The following is a 19551-nucleotide window of genomic DNA, read 5'->3' on the forward strand; positions in this document are numbered from 1 at the left end:
CCTGGACAAAGAGCAGGTCTTTGCTCTTACTGCTTGCTATAAAAATAGGGGGTTCCCCATATTCAGTGTTCCACAGCTGTGACACAACCCGCTGCATGTGCTGGCTTCCTCTAGGCCCATCTGTGTAACCCCAGTGGCACTGGCAAGCAAAGGGAACCAACACAAAATGCTGATGTTTGTGTTGATTATTGCATCATGATTAATAAAGTCCTTTGTCTCTGACTCAAGAGATGAGATTCTCCCAAGCTCCATAAAATAATAAGTGGATAATTTATTAGATTGTAGGTAAGGCAAAATCAAATCCCAGATCCAATATATATTATTTTTGTCTGTATATATTTCAGTATAGACTTCTAAGAGACATGAAATTTTAAAAAACTTAGGTAAGTTCTAGAGACCCGCTGCACAGCATCGTACCTTAACAATATTACATTGCGCACTTAGAATTTTGTTAAGAGGAAAGATTTCATGTTAAATGTTCTTACCACTAATAAAAAGTCACTATTATCACATCTAAAAAACAGAGAGTAATTCTTTAATAGCATTGAATATCCCCAATTGTGTTCAAATTTCTCCAATTCTTTTTTACAGAGTATTCAATATGCATCCAATTAATTGTACTGGGTGATATGGATCTTTAAAATTTTTTATTGTGGGAGAATATGTATATACATATATATAACATAAACTTTGTGATTTTAACCATTTTTAAGTGTGCAATTTAGTGGCATTAATTATATTCATAATGCATTGCCACCATCAACGTCTGTTTCTAAAGCTTTTACATCTGGGTGATTTGAATCTTTAGTATCTTTTAATCTATTGGCTTTCCTTTTCCCTTTCTTTGTTTTTCATTGCAATTTATTTGTTGGAGAAAATCAGGTCATTTCTACTATCTGGTTTCCCACAGTTTGGATTTTGCTATTTTTTTAATTGTTTCATGCGCTTCCATAAGGAGGAATGTCTGGTTGTTTCTCTTTTTGTGCTGTTAACAGTCATTTATGATCATTGTTTAGATCCTTTAGTTTTTAGGGGTGCAAAATGGTGATGTTTGAATTCTATTATTGCTTTTTAATAGCTGTAATACTTTGCTAGAGGAACAGCTGCATAGTACTCCACCGTGTGGATGTTTACTCAGTCTGTCTAAACAGAATGTCTCATAAATCAGAAAACCCTATTTAGCAAATACATTCTTATTGTGATTGGTTTTCAAACATAAGAATTTTTTTGTTTTTACTGCTGTTCGTTTTACTCTCACAAAGGATGCAGAGTGTGCTCAAGACTAAAGTTGCATTTGCAGAAAAGTGGAAAACTATTTCTATATGATAATGTGAGCAAAATTTTCACCTTTCAAGATAATTTTTATTAGTAAAGGGAGTCATTTTTTAAAAGGTACCCTAGAGTTGTGAATCTGGGAAAAAACAATCTTAGTATGGATAAGCAATTTCAATATCCTTTTCTTCCAAAGAAGAGTTCTGAGGGCTGGGGAGTGCCTCCTTTATGTATTTTTGTTTTGTTTTGCTTTGTTTAATTAATGCATTGTTCTAAAGTTAAGCACAGTTTTGCTTTTTGTTTTTGTTTTTTTTTTTTTTGTGATAGTACATGCTGGGATGGCATATCAGAACCCTTTCTTTAGAGCCACACTGAGACACATCTGTTCAAGTGAATCTGTTACCAATTCAATTGACTCCTTTAGCAGGGATAAGAAATTCAAAAGCCTTTGTATGGATTGAACCACATGATCTCTTTGCCACTAAAAGTATCAATTAGGCTTTCTTTTTATCCCCCAGCATAACATCTGTAACTCACATTTGGCACCTTGTGAAACGTCTATACGCTGGGAATTATAGCAGGTGAAAGGTCATGTGACAAAACAATTCTTAAACTTTTGAAATCTGAAGGGATCATTTCTCCCCAAGCCTCTCTCTCCTACTCCCTCCCTCCTTTCCCTTTCTCTTTCTTTCCTTCTCTCCCCTCAAAGGGACCATTTGATAGTATAATTTTATGTCAGAAAAACTCTGTTGTTTTCATATTAAAAATGAAAGAAAGCAAACATCAATGAAATTAGCATGGCTTGTGAGGAAATGACTTCAAAAGTCCACTTTTCAGATCAAAAAGTGAATGTGGGAAGCATGCTATATGTTTATCCATGCAATTTTTTGTTTTAGGTATCTATTGCTAAGAGACAAATTATCCCATTAGTGGCTAGAAATAGTACATACTTATTATCTCAGTTTCTGTGGGTCAGGAATCCAGGAGAGGCTTGGCTGAGGGCCTCGGACTCAGGGTGGCCCCCGGAGGCTGCCATCAAGCTATGATCAGGAGCTGGAGGGTCATCTCGGGCTTGACTTGGGGAGGAGCCACCTTCCAGTTCCCTCATGTGGCTTTTGGCAGCCTCAGTAGATCCATTTCCAAGTTCAATTATGTGGGCCTCTCCACAGGGCTGCCTGGAGACATAGAAACTGGCTTCCTCCAGAGCGTAATCCAAAGACAGAGAGAGCACTCAAGACAGAAACCACAGAAGTGACATCCCATCTTGTCTTCCATACCATCCATTAGAAAGGAGTCCTCAGTCCAGCCCATCCCGAAGGGGAGATTTCACAGGATATGAATACCAGGAAGCAGGGGCGTCACTGGTGGCCATCTTAGAGGCTGCTTACTACAGTTTATTATAAATGTAAATTTTAAAAATAGAAAATACATTCTCATAGTTAAAAGTTAAAAATGTACCAGAGGGTATATAGGAAGAAGTCTCCCTCACACCCCTGTCGCCCAGTCCCTTCGTTGAGCAAACTCTTATCAGTTTCCTGTGGATCCTTTCCGAGGCGTTCTGTTAAATGTGAAGTTCAAACAGGGTACGAGCAGAAAGCAGTCACCGTCTCCCCTCCATCCTGCCAGTTCAAACCTGACTGTGGAGATACTCTGCCCCTGCCCCAGGGAGAGGAAGGTTACTGTGCCTTTTCACCTTCCTCTCAGATAAGAAGTCCTCCAGTTGTTTTTAGTCACAACATGGTTTCGTATCAGAAGGAGAATGCTGAGTAACAATCAAACCTGTGAACTTTAAGGTTTTTAAAGCTTCTGTCCCCTCCTAGCATGGGCCTCCTTCAGGCTGGAAGCCTGCAATGAGAAAAGTGGGGGCCTTGGGGCCATCTCCTCTGCTTCTCTGTTTTGTCCTTCTCCACCTTCTCCTCTGCCTCCTTCCAGCTCCGCTGGGTTGCCTTTGTCTCTCCCTTGGTTGAGAGATGGGAACGGAGTGAGGAGAAGCAAGGAGCTCTTTTTTTCCAGTCTTGGCTTCTGCACAGATTTCCTCATGGAAACATCCAACTGTAGCTTTCTTGATGTTTGCAAATGCTCCTCTTCATTTAGCATTTGCTTCCAAGGATACGTCTCCAGCCACTTTGCACTGAGGTCACTTCAGGAAACCTGGGCAAAGCTGCCTCTAGGACAGCTCAGGAGGGCAGGCTTTCTCTCCCTCTCAGCCTCCCTCTGGTCTTAGGAAACCCTCACACACCCTTCAGAATATCCTAGACTTTTTGGAAAACTGATTAAGACTGTTCTTGCTCTTCAGGGGGTTTTAATTTCTCATACTATCTTGCTCAGTTCCTTTAGGAATAATCATATCCTGGGAACAAGGAATGTCCAATGTATCATTCCAGGAATTAAGATCCAAAAGTGGGGACTATATCTGCTGGTTGATTGAATGCCTGTTTTGTGTGGGTAGGAAGTGAAAGGCTTTTCTTATAGAACATACTTTCCATATGCTGAGATACCTTTGAAGACAAAATAATTACAGTAATAACATCTATGAATTCTTCCAATAACCCAGCATACTCTGCTTAGCCACAGATTTCGGGGAGGCTGAGGTCACTTCAGGTAAGGAGCATCTGCACAGGTGGAGGGGACACAATTCTAGGACGTGGTGGGCTTTTTCTTTCTCTCAGAATCATAGTGCTCATGCTGTAAAACTGGACACCAAGGTGGCAGAACTCACTAATCCCTGTTCTTGGTTCTGCTGTGGGTCATCTGCACACATAATTGTTTCACTCTGAGTTGACTCCAGTGCTCCCTTTTCCAATGGTCCCACAAGAGGTCCCACAGGTACCCTGCTGCACCTTGACCAACACTCAGCCTGTTCTTCTCTGGCTGAGGCTGGAATTCTTTAGATTCAGCACACAGCTGGCCTTCAGCAGGCTTAGCGCTGAGACATAAACAAGGCTCTGGGGCTTGGCGCCTCAGTGCTGCCTGGGCTCCCACACAAACCTGACCCTAAGTGTGACCCAGGAGGCTTCTATATTGCTCACACCATCACAGCTCAAACCCCCCTAGCTCCCTGCACTCTAATAGTATCTGAGTTCTCACATTCTAGTAACTTTTTCTTCTCCTACCTCTTTCCTTGTCTGCTCAGCCCAGGTCCACTTCTAAGTTTCTGTTCTGGAGGGTGGCTTTCCTTCTTCTCAGCAGTTCTCACTATAACGGAATTTTGCCCCTGGTTCTCATTTTGGAGACTGAGACTTTGCGATCTTATCCATGATGAACTTCTGCCTGCTCACCTTCTAGGATTTTCAGATGTTACTCAGAACTTTCCAGTTCTCCTGCTTCAACTGGGCCCCTGGAAATCCCCATTCCCAAGGACTCTACAACTGTTCTGTTAGGCTGAACAGCCGGCATCAGCTGGAATTCTCCCCCTTCCCCCCGAGTTTCTGTGGCAGCCTTGTCCTGTTATGCGGGCAGATGGGGCCTGAGATATAACAGCTCAGCTGGGCTTCATGGAGGCACGTATACATGTCAGATAGGAGCGTAAGAAATGACTACAGCCTCATGAAAATGATATAGAGGGGCAATGCTAACAGCAAGTGAGAAGATTAAGAATGACCTGGGGTTGCCCACATTGTAAGGACAAAAAACCAAAAAAACAAATAAACAAAAAAACAAAAAGTGAAAGCAACGTGATAAATTAAAGTCAAAGAAAATCTGATTTGAGAAAAAACCGTGCAGTGTTAAAGTAAGCATGCCAAGAGATGTAGTATCCTCATTAAAGAAAAATAAATCATCTTAAGGTGAGTATCATATTGTTCCAATGTTAATTTCTTAGTTTTGACAAATGTGCCATGTTATGTAAGACTGTTAACATTAGGAAAAGCTGGGTCTCTGTACTACCTTTGCAACTTTTCTGTATTTAAAGTTATTCCAGAATAGTAAGTTGAAAAAAAGAAAACACAATGAAATATTTGCATTAGAAATAAAGAATTTCTTTATCCTAAAAATTTACACAAATGAAAGTGGTTTTTGAAGGACATTCTGGAATCTAGCTCCTGGTCTAAACTTGTATAGAACAGGTAGAGTCCTTATGAATTCTGGGAAGGATTAGTTGATGCTTCCTGGTTTCACTTTTAGGAAACTCATTTCTTCAACAAATAATTATTGATCTGTTATGGGTCTTGCATTTTCTAAGGTTACATCAGTCAACAAAACAGATAAAGATCTCTGCCCTCATGGAGCTTCCATTCTAGTGAGGGCAGAGGGAAATTAACAATAAATATAAATATACCAAGTGAGTAAATCAGATTGTAGCTGAAGGTGATAGGTGCTACAGGGAAAAAGAAGAGCAGCAAAGGGGTAGCAGCAGTATGTGTGGGGGCTGCGCTGGGTGCAGTTTTAAGCAGGGTGAACCAGGCAAACCTCACTGAGATGGTAAAGCACAGCAAAGGGGAAGGAGATGCGGGAGCAAAGCATGAGGATGTCGGGGGAAGAGCATCGCAGGCAGAGGGGATGACGCTGAGGTAGAGCAGGCCTAGATGTTTAAGCGGTGTCCAGAGGTGAATGGGCAAAAACGGGGAAGAGACGCAGAAGATGAGGTCAGGAAGGCAAGGGTGGTGGTGGGTGGGGAGGAGCGCAAATAATGCAAGCAGAATGTAGCAGAAGAGTGACTTGATCCTTCTTAAGTATTAGAAGGATCATTCTTTACTGTTGTGTAAATAGGCTCTGGGTGGGCAAGGGCAGAGCAGGGAGAAGAGTTAGAAGGCTAATGCAGTAATCCGATGAGGGATGAAGGTGCCTTAGGCCAGAACGAAGCAGTGGAGGAGGAGATGAGAAGTGTGCGCTGGAGCTGGGTCGTTCCGGCTCTTGAGAGCCAATGGTTACGTTTTTAGGAAATTTGCAAGCTAGTTGTTAAAAATGCTATTATTAAAATTTAAATTTTATAAAATTACAATTAGATACATTATATTGAAAACTAAAGTAATAAAAGCCCCAAACTTATCACTTCTTAATTGTTTTTACCTAATTACTCAACTGCAATGATTAATTACGATCTCTGCCTTTGAGGTTGTTCACACCTGTGCCATCCACATGGTGAAAACACTCTAAAATGCTGTGCTGCAGAGCATGTCCCCCCAAATCTGTATTCAAGGACATGGCATTTGGAGTTTGTCAGCCATGGTGGGAGTATTTACACTACAGAAATTGACAAATGCTAGGAAATCAGGGTTCATTTTTGTTTTTAAAGAGAGCAGGTTGTTAAACATTGACCAGCACACAACACCTCTGCTTTGTGCCTTCCCCACTTTCCACAGGAAGGTGCACCAGTGCCCTGTTCAATGTCTTCAGGTGCCCTCACTTCTCTCTTGTGCCCGCCCACAGAGGGGAAAAGCTTAATAAAGAGGTTCAATAGGTATTGTTACTATTACAACAAGATAAAAGTAACATATTTCTCTTAAGCTTCATACCATTAATATATATTTAGTTACAGAAAAAAAATCACCTTACCTGTGATTGGATCTTTAGTGCTGGCCCTAACTTTAATCCCATAGTGCTTCGAAGATGCTCCTCTGTGAGTAATGGCAAAGTTTCTCCATCAATTGCATGATCTTTAAATACCTTATTAAACACAAAAGATGTCAACTTTGTTTAAATGTATAGATATTTTAGCTTTGGAGGAAACATTAAGATTGCTCTTGAGGATAACAGAAATTCATAAAATATCTTATGTTCAGTTACCCTCCCTTCTGTGCTCCAGTGGCATGTTGTTTGTGCTCTTTAATAACCCTTGGAGTACACTGTAATTCTCTGTATCTAGAACTCATTTCCGACCTGGAGTCATCATCATTGTTTGAGGACAGGCCCATGTCTTACTCACCAATGTACCAGTAACGCTGTGTCTGGCACATAATAGAAGATATGCTCCTGGACCAGTCAATGAATGGACAAGAGTCTGAGTAAAGGGATGTGCGTAAAAACCACTGCAGACGAATTTCAGACTCTCATTTTTACAGACGCAGTGCCTCTGTTCACTGCCTTAGGTGAGTGCCAAAGGGAGGAGAGGAAGACGCAGGTGAGAGCTGTCATGCTGGACCTTCCATGGGGCCTGTTTGTTCTGACTTTGCAGTGGATACCACCATGCCTTCCATTCTTCCAGATACTAGGGAGGCTGCTGGGGGACAAAGGTTCCAGGCAGATGAGGAGATGGATAGAAAAAACTGGGACAATTAGCAGTATCATAAGGTCATGATCTCCAATTTCAACCTGCCTGGCAATCCTGTATATACCAATGAGCTTTCTTTTCTATTTCAAGCTTTCTTTACACTCCTCAAACTTTAGACCCTACAGAATTCTCCCTCATTTTCAGCAAATCATAGAACTTCTTAATTCAAAAAAATCCGTAGATAAGAACTTGCTCTAATTCTGCCCAACAAACCCAAAAGCTCTGTCCTAATACAGTGGAAGCATGGTCCCACACTGTTTAAAGACAATCTCTCCACCTGGGCCGTGTGTCTTCACCCTTCCCACCTGCAGGCTTCACTCAATAGATTATCCTCTCTCTCATCTTCAGTCCCTCCTCTTTGGCTGGCTCTTTCCCATTGGCATTTAAGCAAGTCTCTGCCACCATTAAACAAGCAAAAATAATGAAAATACACCAACGCTTCCTCATTCCACCTCTCAATACTCTCCCAGGTCTCTCATTTCCTTTACAGCCCAGTTTCCCAGGAGTTCTCATGCTCCCTGCTTCCATGTTCTTACTTTGCTCAGTCTCAAGGAGTCTGACTTCCACTCTCATCAGTCCATTACACCTGCTCTCCTCTAGGCCCCTGGTGACTGTTGCTACTAAACACATGGATATTTTTGAGTCCTCATATTTCTTATGCTCTGGGCTGCATCTGACATTGTTGACTACTCCTTCAAGAAAAATGCTCTTCCCTTGCCTTCATGAGACTTCTCCCTTCTCCCTCCGGGGTACCCTCTGCTGTCTCCTTCAGAGTCACCTCTGTGGCTCCTGTTTCTTTGTCCATCTTTACGTGTTAAGAGTCCCTTAGGCTTCTGACCCAGGTCCTCTCTGGCCTTACTGATTCATCTCAGTCTCTGTCCTGGTTTTAGTGAGTAGTGAGTGTCTTTCTATACTGAAGGCTCCCGAATGTATATTTTAAACTTAGAAGCTGAATCGTGCCAATTCTGCTTCTTAGATAGCATTCTTATCTGTCCACCCCACTGCTCCTACCCTGGATCAAACTCCATACTTGCTCATCTGAGGAGGCTTCCCCAGTCTTGCCTCCCTTAACCTATTTTCATAAAAGCAACTTGAGCAACCTGTCTGAAATGAAAAGTTAAGCATGCCACTCCTGCTTAAAACCTAGACTGTCTCCGGGATAAAGTCACAATCCTTCACTGGGTCTTTAAGGCTCTTTGTGATCTGGACACTTCTCATTCTTTAGTCCCCTTTCTTGCCATCCTCACCTCTCCCACCTTAGCCCTGGCCCTCTGGCTGCTAAGAACTGCTCTCAAATCCCATCCATGTTAAGTTCTATTTGGCTTCTGGTTCTTGCCTGGAAATTCCTCCTTTGCCTTCCTCCCACCTAAGTTCCCCCACTCAGCTGGTAAACTGCTCACTGTCAGGACTCATGTTTGATGCCTCTTCCTCCAGGAAGCCATGAGGCCCTCCTGTGTGTTCCTACCATGCCCTGTACCTGCCCTCTTATAGCCTGGTCACACGTAAGTGGAATCCCTTACTGGTGTCCCTCTTCTGGACCATAAGCTCCATGAGAGGAACCATATTTGTTCTGTTTCTACAGCATGTTCCGTGCCTTGGAACATGTAGTATTGGGTGTGTTGTATTGGGACAAGCAGAAAATTAGAATCTTCTTGGGGAACTTCTGTACCAGGATTTGTGTTCTAACAGAGTTTAGTTACTTACAAACTATATTTATTAAGTTATTATTTCTTTTCAAATTTTAACTAAACAAATTGTAGAATGGCTAAAATGAGTAACAATTTGGGCCAAAGCAAAGAAGTTGACAGTTTGGGTTAGTCTGTGTAGCTTTAATTTGGGGAAATGGATGATATTTCTTAGGTTATTTTGTAATAGTGTGAACAACTTAAGCATTCCTCTTACCTCCTTTGAGAACTCCATGGGGCCCAGGTACTCCTGACTGAAAATCATATGGCCAAATACCTTCAATGTAGAGTAATTATAAAGGTAAGAGCTAGACTCGTAGTCACACACACATTTTTGAAGTACCCTTCTAGACACCTTGAAGCTCAGTTTTACTCAGCTGCAAAATGGAGTTAATAGCTTCTTTGCAGAAGTATGACATAGATTAAATCTGAAAGATAATCTAAATGATGTGCCTAGTATAATGCCTGGTATATAGTCTGTTCTCAATTAATAGTAGGCACTATTATGATCTTTTATAAAGGAGAGAACCAATGTAGAAAAGGTGAAGTGAGCTGTCCAAGAAGCACAGGTAGGTTGGCAGCCAGGGCTGAAATGCATGAGGGCTTAACTTTCAAACACGGTGGATGAACCCTGGGCCTGAGGCAAAGATGCAGAACATGCCTCTGTCTCTCAGATGATGTCCCCAACTGCATGCTCATGAGAGCAGTCTGGGCCAAGTGCATGATATAATTGTGCAAATATTTTAGTAATTTCAGTTATTTTTAGAGAGAATATTTTATCTGCTGACTTATTTGAACTAGACAGGATTTTGAACAAACAAAATGTGTTACCAGGTATCCTGAATGTCCCTAAACAGCTGAACTACCTACCCTCTCTTCCCATCTATTTAAAAGATTTCATTTGCAAGGGGCTTTGGGTTTTAGTTGCGGTTATTTTTTCCTGTGGTTACTTTTTCTACCTGCAGAAAGCAGGTGGTTGGAGGTTGTTGCACCTAAGGCAGAGGTGAAGACAGAGAGGGGCCAGTGGGTGTGGCCCTGAGTGATCCCAGGGGCTGAGAATAAAAGCAGATGGCATGTTGTGGACAAGGGTTCCTGTGAGAGTTGTGCACAAGCAGTGCTGCTTCAGAGCCTGTTGCACCCAGACAGCTCCTGGCTGCATCTGAGGAGGTCCTTCCTATTTCTGTACAGAACACCGTCACTGAGCACAGCCAAGTCATGCCCAGCAGACCAGTGGCATTCTTACTGTTGATGTCACCAGCAGTCGCTGGGAGGGAACAGACGTTAGAGTGTAAACAAGGGCAGGACTTGATCCCAAACACATTTGAGAAACGCCTAGAAATAACTGTACCACTTCTTGGGGTGGGAAGGAAGTAATGACATCCTGGTGGTGAGAGATAATGAGTCAGCAAAGTTTGGAGTATTCATGTTTATGGGGTTTCTATGTATCTACAAGGGGATGTTTGGGATTATAAAGTATAAAATGCATGTAACGTTATTTATTACAAGAGTGGTTATTATAAATTGCATTTTTCTGACTGTGGGTCACTGACTAAGGATAGTGAGTTCAAACAAATTCAGTCCATCAGAAGTCAGCAATCAAATGTTCGTTACGGATAGGGATGCTTGTTTCTGGCTATCAGAGTTTGGTAACTTCACTGTACCAGTGGCTGATGTGGTACATGATAAGTGGCATAGATAAATTTAAAAAGTGACTTTCTCAGGGTTAATGTCTAATAAAAAAAATAAGATTATACTCATTGAATACGAAAAAATAGGAAAAAATTTTTTATCAGGTATACAAAAACATAAAATAAGTGACTTAAACAATACAACTAGCCTCATAAGTAACTTAAGGTTCTGCTTTCTCTAGAAGCCTCTGATATAATGATGAAAATAACATTTATTGAGTACTTACAAGGTGCCAGGCATTAACATTTACAACAATTCTTTGAGAATATATTATATTATTATCCCCATTTTACAGATGAAAACACTGAGGCACTGAGGAGAGAGGCAACTTGTCCTAGGTCACATGCCTAGAAAGTAGAAAAGCCAGGATTTGAACTTGTATTTTCTGGCTTTGTAAGCTATACTTTAAGTCTCATGCTCTACCGACTGAACTAGCCAGGCACCTATAAGCCATACTTTAAATTACTAGTCTATATGACTTTTCCATTGGTTCCATAAAAAGAATGGGAAAAAAAAAGATTAAAAAAAAATTAACAGCATTACACTGAAGGAAAATGCTATTACAAAATGAGATTAAAAAGATTATCTCTAACATTAGCAAATTATGATGTAGTTCAATCATAATGTCCTTTTCTTGCTTTTCCTTTAATCTGTAAACCAAAGATAATGATACCAAATTTAGTAGTCACATTGTTGCTTAGAATTGTATTATTAAATCACTTGAAAAAGTAAACTATTTGCATGAAAATGTAGCATTGTCATAAGCTTCAAAAACTTGCCAACCCACCATTTTTATCTCTAATTTTCCCATATAAGTGAGACTAGTTTTACTTTCCAACTATCTTAACATTTCATTATAATTTTAGAAATAGTGTTTCTTTACCAGATTGAATTATGTGTGTAGGCATTTTTATATACTGCCCCAGCATAAAAATGGAATTTAAAAAGAGTTAATTTCCTACTTTTCAGATGTATTTTCCTTGTCCTTTTTAGAAAAAAGTATGTATTTCTGTTATGTATGATGAGTAGCCCAAAAACTTCTGACACAGAAACGCATGCCCCTAAAACGTTTGTTAAATGGACAAGTAGAGAATACAGCAGACCTCTCTCATTCTTCTTGGATGTTTGGCCTCTGAACCTAATTTTGTGAGAATTCCCATATCTCGGGAGTCTTGATGGGGCGGGAACTACAGGCAGACCTTGGCTTTCCCCGCCTCCCCTGCAGCTGGGGTGTGGGCACACGACCAATCAGAGGCTCCCGTTTCAGGGGAGCCAATGACATAAAAAGGAAAAGATTATTAGGAACCCTCTCTGGGGTCAAAATCAAGTTTGACAGAACTCATTATGAAGAACATATATTTCAAAATGCCTAACTTTAAGAAAATACTTAAAGTCACCTGAGCATAGTCTGAGCAACCTGGAAGGCCACTGATGAAGTTGTATACATCATTCACGGTCCATTTCTGAATATCTTCATCCAAAGATAGATCTTCCTTGATTGTAAGCAGCACATGTGTTCCTTCAAAATGGAAAGGAGACTATTTTGTGGTATAAAATTTCCAGGGGAAAGGGGAACTCTGTGAGCACAGTTTTATGTGTACTTACATTACTTCCCCATATCCCATTGCCACAGAGCCGTCCCTTTACGCAGATCTGTATGTAACCCCCTTGAAAGATACTGAGTTACTGAGAGATGATTGCTAAAAACGCTTAGCTGCCTCCTTTCTTTTATTCCTTGAAAGGACCTTTAATGACAGCATTATTGTAAATAAAAGCCAAGGGTCCAGAACTCCTCCAGCTTTTCTCAGATTCCAGTATAAATACCTGGTGGCTTTCATTCCCCAGATTAATACTACCATATTCTATGGTGATATATGATTTACTATGTTCTCTAGGCCACACAAGAATTTAGCTACATCTTCGTCAAAATGGCAAATTTATACTTTGTCAGAGAAGCAGCTGGCATGGTGGTTAGATAACATATACCCCCAAATCCCTGTGTTTTAAAATATTTTTATCTAAAGCAGTTCTGAAAAACTATTCAGCATGTTTTTGGAGGGACAGTATGCTAATACTTTCAGGTAAGAAGGTATCATAACAATAATGGGCACTGAAAGTGCTTCGGTTTGGTTGTCTATTTTTCCACACTTAAAATGGGAGATAGAATTCATACTTCTAAGCAAGAAGCCCCTCTATTTCATGTTAAAGAGATTACATTAAATTAAAAAATTAAAATTTTAATTAAAAATTCCTTCCTCATATTTACCTTCCCAGCCTCTGCCAAAAATTCTCTATATAGCAATATATAAACTGAGGTGAACTTCACTGTTAAGGCTGATTGGACCTAATGCAATGAAGTGACTTCAAGAAGTGGTAATTCTAAACAGGATTAAGAAAAAGAAGGATAAAAAGAAGTGGCTGCAGTTTGCTATGTAATAACTTCATGGACTCAATGACCTGCAGTTCATGAGGATCGGCTATTGGCTACTGGCCCCTGGACACCTACCTGGGAGAGATGGTCGAGGAGCTGGAGGGGAAACCCCATTCTTTTCAACACAGGCTGCAAACACCTGCTCTGAAGGCTTCTCTTTCCCATCAGCCCAGGCCTTTTCTTCCAGGGGAGTGCCATGAGCTCCCCAGGGCTTTCCGTGGCCGGGCTCCAGCTCTCCACAGGTGTTGGCAAGAGCTGTAGCTGGCTTTTCAATGGCTTCACCCAACTTCTGATTGCTGAGAGGGTCCGTTTCTGGGTCTTTTGCATAGTCGTCCTCTTCATAGGGAACTGTGTGAGTCTGGCCTATGGGTTTTTCTTCTACTTGACTTTTGGAATTCTCGGTATCACTGTCTAGAACCTTCTGGCTCCCTGTACCTCTCTTGAGACGACGACATTTCTGCCCCCAGCTCTCTAGAAAGCGTGGACTAGTTGCCATTACCATGGGGTTTCCCTGAAGGTTTCTCAGGGTGCTCCTGTGAAAATGCAGGTCCCCGGCAGGGAGCACGCCCCTGCCGTGGTAGGTGGCTGGGCCAGCTGGGGTACTGGGGCCACAGAGGAATGGCATCCCTAGGCCTACTAGTCTCTTGGAATTAACTTTCTCTATTCTCCTTTGCTGGTAAATGGCATGCATTTCCATTTCCATCCTAAAAACAAAACAGTATATTTTACAGAACTCAAGAAAACCATCAGAAATAGAATTTGAATGGCTCTCTGCCTTCCCTAAGGTAGCACCTCTGCTTTTCCTGGGACCTATCTGAAGTTTGCTAGGTGTGAGCACAAGTCCCCCACGAAGCTACTGGGCAGGAGAGTTTGGCTTAAGACCAGAGGGTGGAGGGTCTGGCTGAAACTCATGATGGAAGTCCAAGGCCAGTCTTTAGAGCATCATCTCTAATAGATTTGGCAAATCTAGCAGCGTTAGGGATAATGCAGCACAGTGTAGTTTCTTGCCAGAGACTAATCCTCAAAGAAACTAAAGTTCTGGGAAGAAGCTTTTAAACACTTCAGTACAATTTTAATGAGGCTCAAGAAACACAGTAAGTTTCAACTGTTACAAATTAATGCCAGTGGTAGGGGTCGGGGGAGGGAGGAGAGGGAGGACTTGGTGACTTTGCTTATTGGTCATCATCACCTGGACCCTTTAGTGTTTGGTGATGAGAAGGTTGACTCTGATGCCTTCTCTCACCCACAGCCGTACCCTAGTCATTACTGCTGTGTGTTTCTTTCTCCTCGTTCCTCAAGGCCACTTTTGGGCTCTAATACTGTAGTGTAGTCTGAAGTGGGGTTGGCAAGCTTGGCCCCTATCTTTGGGCAGAACTGAAGTCACTGAAGACAGAAATGCCAATATGAATTTCCAAGGAATCACAGCTAAGCATTTTAATTATGAGACACTGACAAACTATTACAATCTGTAGACTTAGCTTCACTGTGTTGTCATCTTGCTTTTATCCTTAACCAACTCATGTAGATGTTTGTATATATTTCTTTTTGTAATATTTCTGAAATACTTTTTTGTAAGTAATCAGGGCATGTGTGAATGTGTCTGTGTGTGGGTATATACATACACATATAATCAGTGACTATATATACACAACTATAACAATATATACAAATACAAATGAATCAATGAACATATAAAAGTATATATATAACAAATGAATAAACAAACAATTGAATGAATAGAAAATAATGAAAACAACATTGTTACGTTACCTGGCAGTATGCTGCCTTTGAATCATTTCATTCCTTCTAGCCATTGCCTTTATGGATTCTGGTGGCAAAATGCCCCAACCTTAAACAAGAAAATCACCATTTCACCCCATAAGCAAATTAACATCCATTTGAAAATAATAAAATAAAATATAATGATTTTAAACAGTATCTGCAAAAAACCACCAATTGAGCACAATGTTGGAAACAATATCAGTTCATGGCTGTTTGGCATCTTAGAGTCACTTTGGTGATGGCATGACAATGCTAGATTTCTTTTCTTTCGGTATGGGGTCTCATGATCGGCAATTGTTTCCCTGCCATACTTCAAAAGGAAAAAGATTAAATTAACTGTGGATCTCTTGCTTTTTTTTTTTTTTTTTGGTACAGGAAGAATTAGTTGACCTTTAAAAAAAAAGTAACTAAGTTCTTCCTGATGCTCTGAAATCCCTGGAAATAAATGCAATGATTTAAGTGGATAAAGTATGAAGTACTCTATGTGGAATTTTTGGTGTAGCTGGGGTAAATACTTTTTTCAAAACAATTTCAATGGCACTGAACACCAACTACATTCTTTGTGTCAACCTTCCAAAATGTCTTGAATAATGACAGGATTCAAGGCTCTATTCTCGCCTGATAACTTCATGCTTATATTGATTTTTTTCTTTCTCTGGACTCCTAATGCACTTAGAATCTTTACTGGTGCTTCTCAAACTATCCATGGTGAAGGACTAATTTTTTAAAAAATTTTCTAAGCCATCATAGACCAATACTTTAAAAAAATACAATAAAACAACATCTTAGAAACTTGAAATAAAAACAAGAAATAATACAAGAACGTTTTAAAATAATTAGACCAGTAGATGTAAAATTACCCTGTCAAACTGCTATAAAAGTTTCTAAGTCCTTACCCTCTATTTATGCATTTATTTGTACAAACACTTCTCAGACCAGCCCAGGAGTACAGATCACCCTCTAGCAATAATAAACACACAAATTGTACTTATTACATATAGAATTTTGTTCAGTGATAGTTTTACATGTCTAAATCTGTGCTGGCCAACAGGAGGGCAAGTATCATGAAGGCTAGAGCTGTTCTTTATACTTTCTTTGTACTGAGCCAGCAGAACTCATTAAACTTCTATTAATAATGACCCACCTAGTAATAAACCATACTGTATCTTTTTTATGAGATTTTTTCTCATTTGTAAAACTCAGAGGTTAGATGAGGTGACCTCTAAAAATCCTTCTGACTCTAAAACCTATGTTTTTATATAGCTGAGTGGTTTCAATATACTCTCCTTGAGACAGCCTGCATGCATGAAACTGCCAGCCCATGGCGTAATGCCCAAGGACGCAGAGCACGTCCATGTGAGACGACTAGTGTGGAGGGCCCAATTCTAATTACCTGGATCTCAGGACATTCTGACGTCTGGACTCATCAAACCTATTGCATGTTTCTTTCTCTTTCCCAAATAGGTGACGTCAAACTTAGTGCTAGTCCAGTTCTAGTAATCCACTCCCTACCTAACACCCCAGTTGTTGAAATAGATCCCTGTTTTAATTCCTGTTTTGCTCACTTACTTAGTAGCTTAGTTTCTATAGGACTAAGGCCCTACCTTGCCCTTGCTTACTCTCTTACACATCAGCCTTGAGGTGGGAGACCGATCTATGTCTCTGGGACAGGTGGTCAGCCTGCCTGTTTGTGTTCAAATACTGGCAGTTTTTGGAGACAGCCTGGAGGTAGAATTTTGGGAGTCATCAGGATACATGAGACTATATGAGATGATCTATAGAATGTAGACAGAAGTTAAAAGGATGATCCCTCTGGCATACCAACAGGGTCCAGAAGACAAAGTGTGACCTCTGGACACCCACACACCTCAATCTACTCATATGTGCTTAGTCCTCATCTTACTTGACCTGAGAGCAGCTACTTGACACAGTTCCTCATTCTCTCCTTAAAACACTGTCTTCGCTTGGCTTCCAGGCCTCTGTACTCTCCTGGGTTTCCCCCCACCTCACTGGTTGCTCCCTCTATTTCTCCCTTACTTGCTCCTCTTTATCTTCTCCCTCTCTCACATCTCATATCTAATCTGTGAGAAAATCCTGTTGTTTCTACCTTCAAAAATAATTGCAGAATCCAACCACTTCTTACTATTCCTACTGTCACTACCCAGGGCAAATCCATCATAATCTTTTGACTATCCTAATAGCCCATTAATGACCATCAGTTTAACTCCAAAACTTTAATCCTATCAAGTATGTCCCGAACACAGCAGCCAGAGTGAACCTGGTAAAATGTAAGTAGTCAGACCATGTCACTCCTTTGCTCAAATTCCTCTAATGTCTTCCCTCTTACCCAGAATAAAAGGCAAGGCCTCACTATGATCTTTCAGGCCACATACAAACTTCCCCAAGGCCTATAACTCAAAGCTCACCTCCTCATGATCTCATCAGTGTCTTGCATGTAAGCTAAAACAGATAGTAATTGCAGATTTTCATGTTTTTCATCAGTAAATTGATGATTAGAGGAGCTAAGCAACTTACACTTGGTCACACAGTGGTAGAATCATGATTTACACCTGGGTAGCAACTGTAGAAACTACAAGCCTAATCACCATACAGTTTTACCTCCAAAATTAACAGTGAATTAGGCAGCAAGCTTAATGCAGCAATCCAGTTCACAGTAGCTCCACAGACAGCCATCTATTGCTCATACCTGAGTAGACGTGACTGGACAGCATGTTCGGCACATTTGCATTTGGTACAGCAGAGGATCCAAATTGGGAAGGAATACAAAACTGCCTTGGGTCAGTTGGAGCTACAGTGGGAGGCAATAAATCTCTAGGGAAAAAAGATATAAAATAAATAAAATGAAAGTGGAATTGTACTAAATTTCCATTGCATAGGCAGATTTTTTATTGCCATATGGGATTCCATCATCTCTTCTCAAAATGAGTACAAAAGTCCTGCAGTTGCTCTTAGTTTGAGCAGAAATATGATGAGAAAGATTAGAAGGAAGGGTTCTATAAGGAAGGAGGGAACCAGCAGACAACAGAACGGAGAAAGCAGGAGAAGAAAGTTTTAGGGACGTCAGGGAGAAAAGATCTAATCAAATCAACACTAATCTCTGATTTTCCATGACCAATATACTGTTCTTGACCACAATATTCTTTTCTCATTTCATGAACATACCCTGGCTTGAGTTTTGCCCTCTGGGATCACTTTTTGACTACCTGGGTAGACAATTTATTTCTCTGAACTTCAGTGGTCTCTAGAAGTTCACCTCTATTGTTCATACTCCATGAACAAAGATAAATAATGAATTTTACTTTCTTCTCAGAATGTCAGAATATTTTAAAGAGAAGATAGAAAACTGCCAGGGTTTGCAACCAAAATACTGATGGTTTTACTTTTATTGCAAAGAAAGAATTGTTTTATCACAAGAAATCCAGGATACTCAACTGTTATGGACTTTATTGTGTCCCTTTCTAAAATCCGTTATGTTAGAAGTCCTAACCCCCATGTGACTATATTTGGAGATAGGGCCTTTAAGGGGGTAATTATAGTTAAATAAAGTCATAAGGGTGGGGCCTTAACCCAACAGGACTGGTGTCCTTATAAGAAGAGGAAGAGACACCATAAGCGCATGCACACAGAGAAAAAGGCCAAGTGAAGACACAGCAAGAAGGTGGCTGTCTCCAAGCCAAGAAGAGAAGCCTCAGGAGAAACCAAACCTGTCAGCACCTTGATTTAGCACTTTTTGCCTCCAGAACTGTGAGAAATAAAATTAAGCCACCTGGTCTGTGATATTTTGTTACGGCAGCCTGAGCAGGCCATATCAATGTTTGCACTTATACCATGCCTGTCGCATAGTGCTCATTAGCTATTTACTGAGTGAGGATGTCAAGCAGGCCTCAAAGGGGAAGTGATGGGAAGTTTGTTGAAGATGTGGCCAGCAGATATCCTGTACCATGGTTCCCTGAAGTAATGTTAGACAATAATACAGCACTGGGGTTAACAGCCTTCAAAAATGTAATGATATCCATCTTCTCCTATGACTGGAATTTCATACTGGAGAGAAATACCTATCCACACTTGGAGGTTCAAATGGTGAAGGAACCAGTGGGATCCTCTGCTGCCCTGATGCTGTCAATAAAGGGTTCACAGCCATCATTGGATTTATCATCAGTATCTCTCGCCACTGATGGAGTTCTAAAAAAAAAAAAATCAGATAGATGTGTCAGCAGATAACTCTACTTTTTGTAAACTGTTTGAATTCTTCTTGAACATAATGAACATGTTTTGCATTTTCCCAACACTTGGGAGGACTTGCTACACCAGGCTTTTAGTTACACAAAAATCCCTCCACTGCAGGTACCCAGATACAACTGGAGAACTCACTGTGCCTTTGGAATTTGTTGGAGAGTCCACAGGTAATTCCACATCACACTACAAGCAATAATAAAATTAAACCAACTTCACAAGATTATAGA

General features: G+C 40.7%; 1 protein-coding gene across 1 annotated transcript; it reads right to left on the bottom strand.

The window, feature by feature from the left end:
• Positions 1-250: 250 nt before the first annotated feature.
• SAMD7 (sterile alpha motif domain containing 7) lies at positions 251-19337 on the bottom strand. Its single transcript, XM_006188070.2, has 7 exons — positions 19144-19337; positions 17775-17899; positions 15056-15134; positions 13361-13989; positions 12252-12373; positions 6766-6876; positions 251-3770 (listed from the first exon to the last, which is right to left on the bottom strand). The coding sequence occupies exons 1-7, from the start codon at positions 19242-19244 to the stop codon at positions 3660-3662; spliced, it is 1278 nt and encodes a 425-aa protein (XP_006188132.2). The 5' UTR covers positions 19245-19337; the 3' UTR covers positions 251-3659.
• Positions 19338-19551: the final 214 nt, after the last annotated feature.

Source organism: Camelus ferus, chromosome 1, assembly GCF_009834535.1.
Source record: "Camelus ferus isolate YT-003-E chromosome 1, BCGSAC_Cfer_1.0, whole genome shotgun sequence".
Classification (NCBI taxonomy): Eukaryota; Metazoa; Chordata; class Mammalia; order Artiodactyla; family Camelidae; genus Camelus; species Camelus ferus.

Excerpts from the sequence above, each read along its gene's own strand:
- SAMD7 (XM_006188070.2), bottom strand. The coding sequence starts at position 19,244 with ATGATAAATCCAATGATGGCTGTGAACCCTTTATTGACAGCATCAGGG. Across the intron at positions 15,135-17,774 it reads GTCCAGTCACGTCTACTCAG|GTTGGGGCATTTTGCCACCA; the intron begins GTATGAGCAATA and ends TTCTTGTTTAAG. Across the intron at positions 12,374-13,360 it reads TCCTCGACCATCTCTCCCAG|GAACACATGTGCTGCTTACA; the intron begins GTAGGTGTCCAG and ends TCCATTTTGAAG.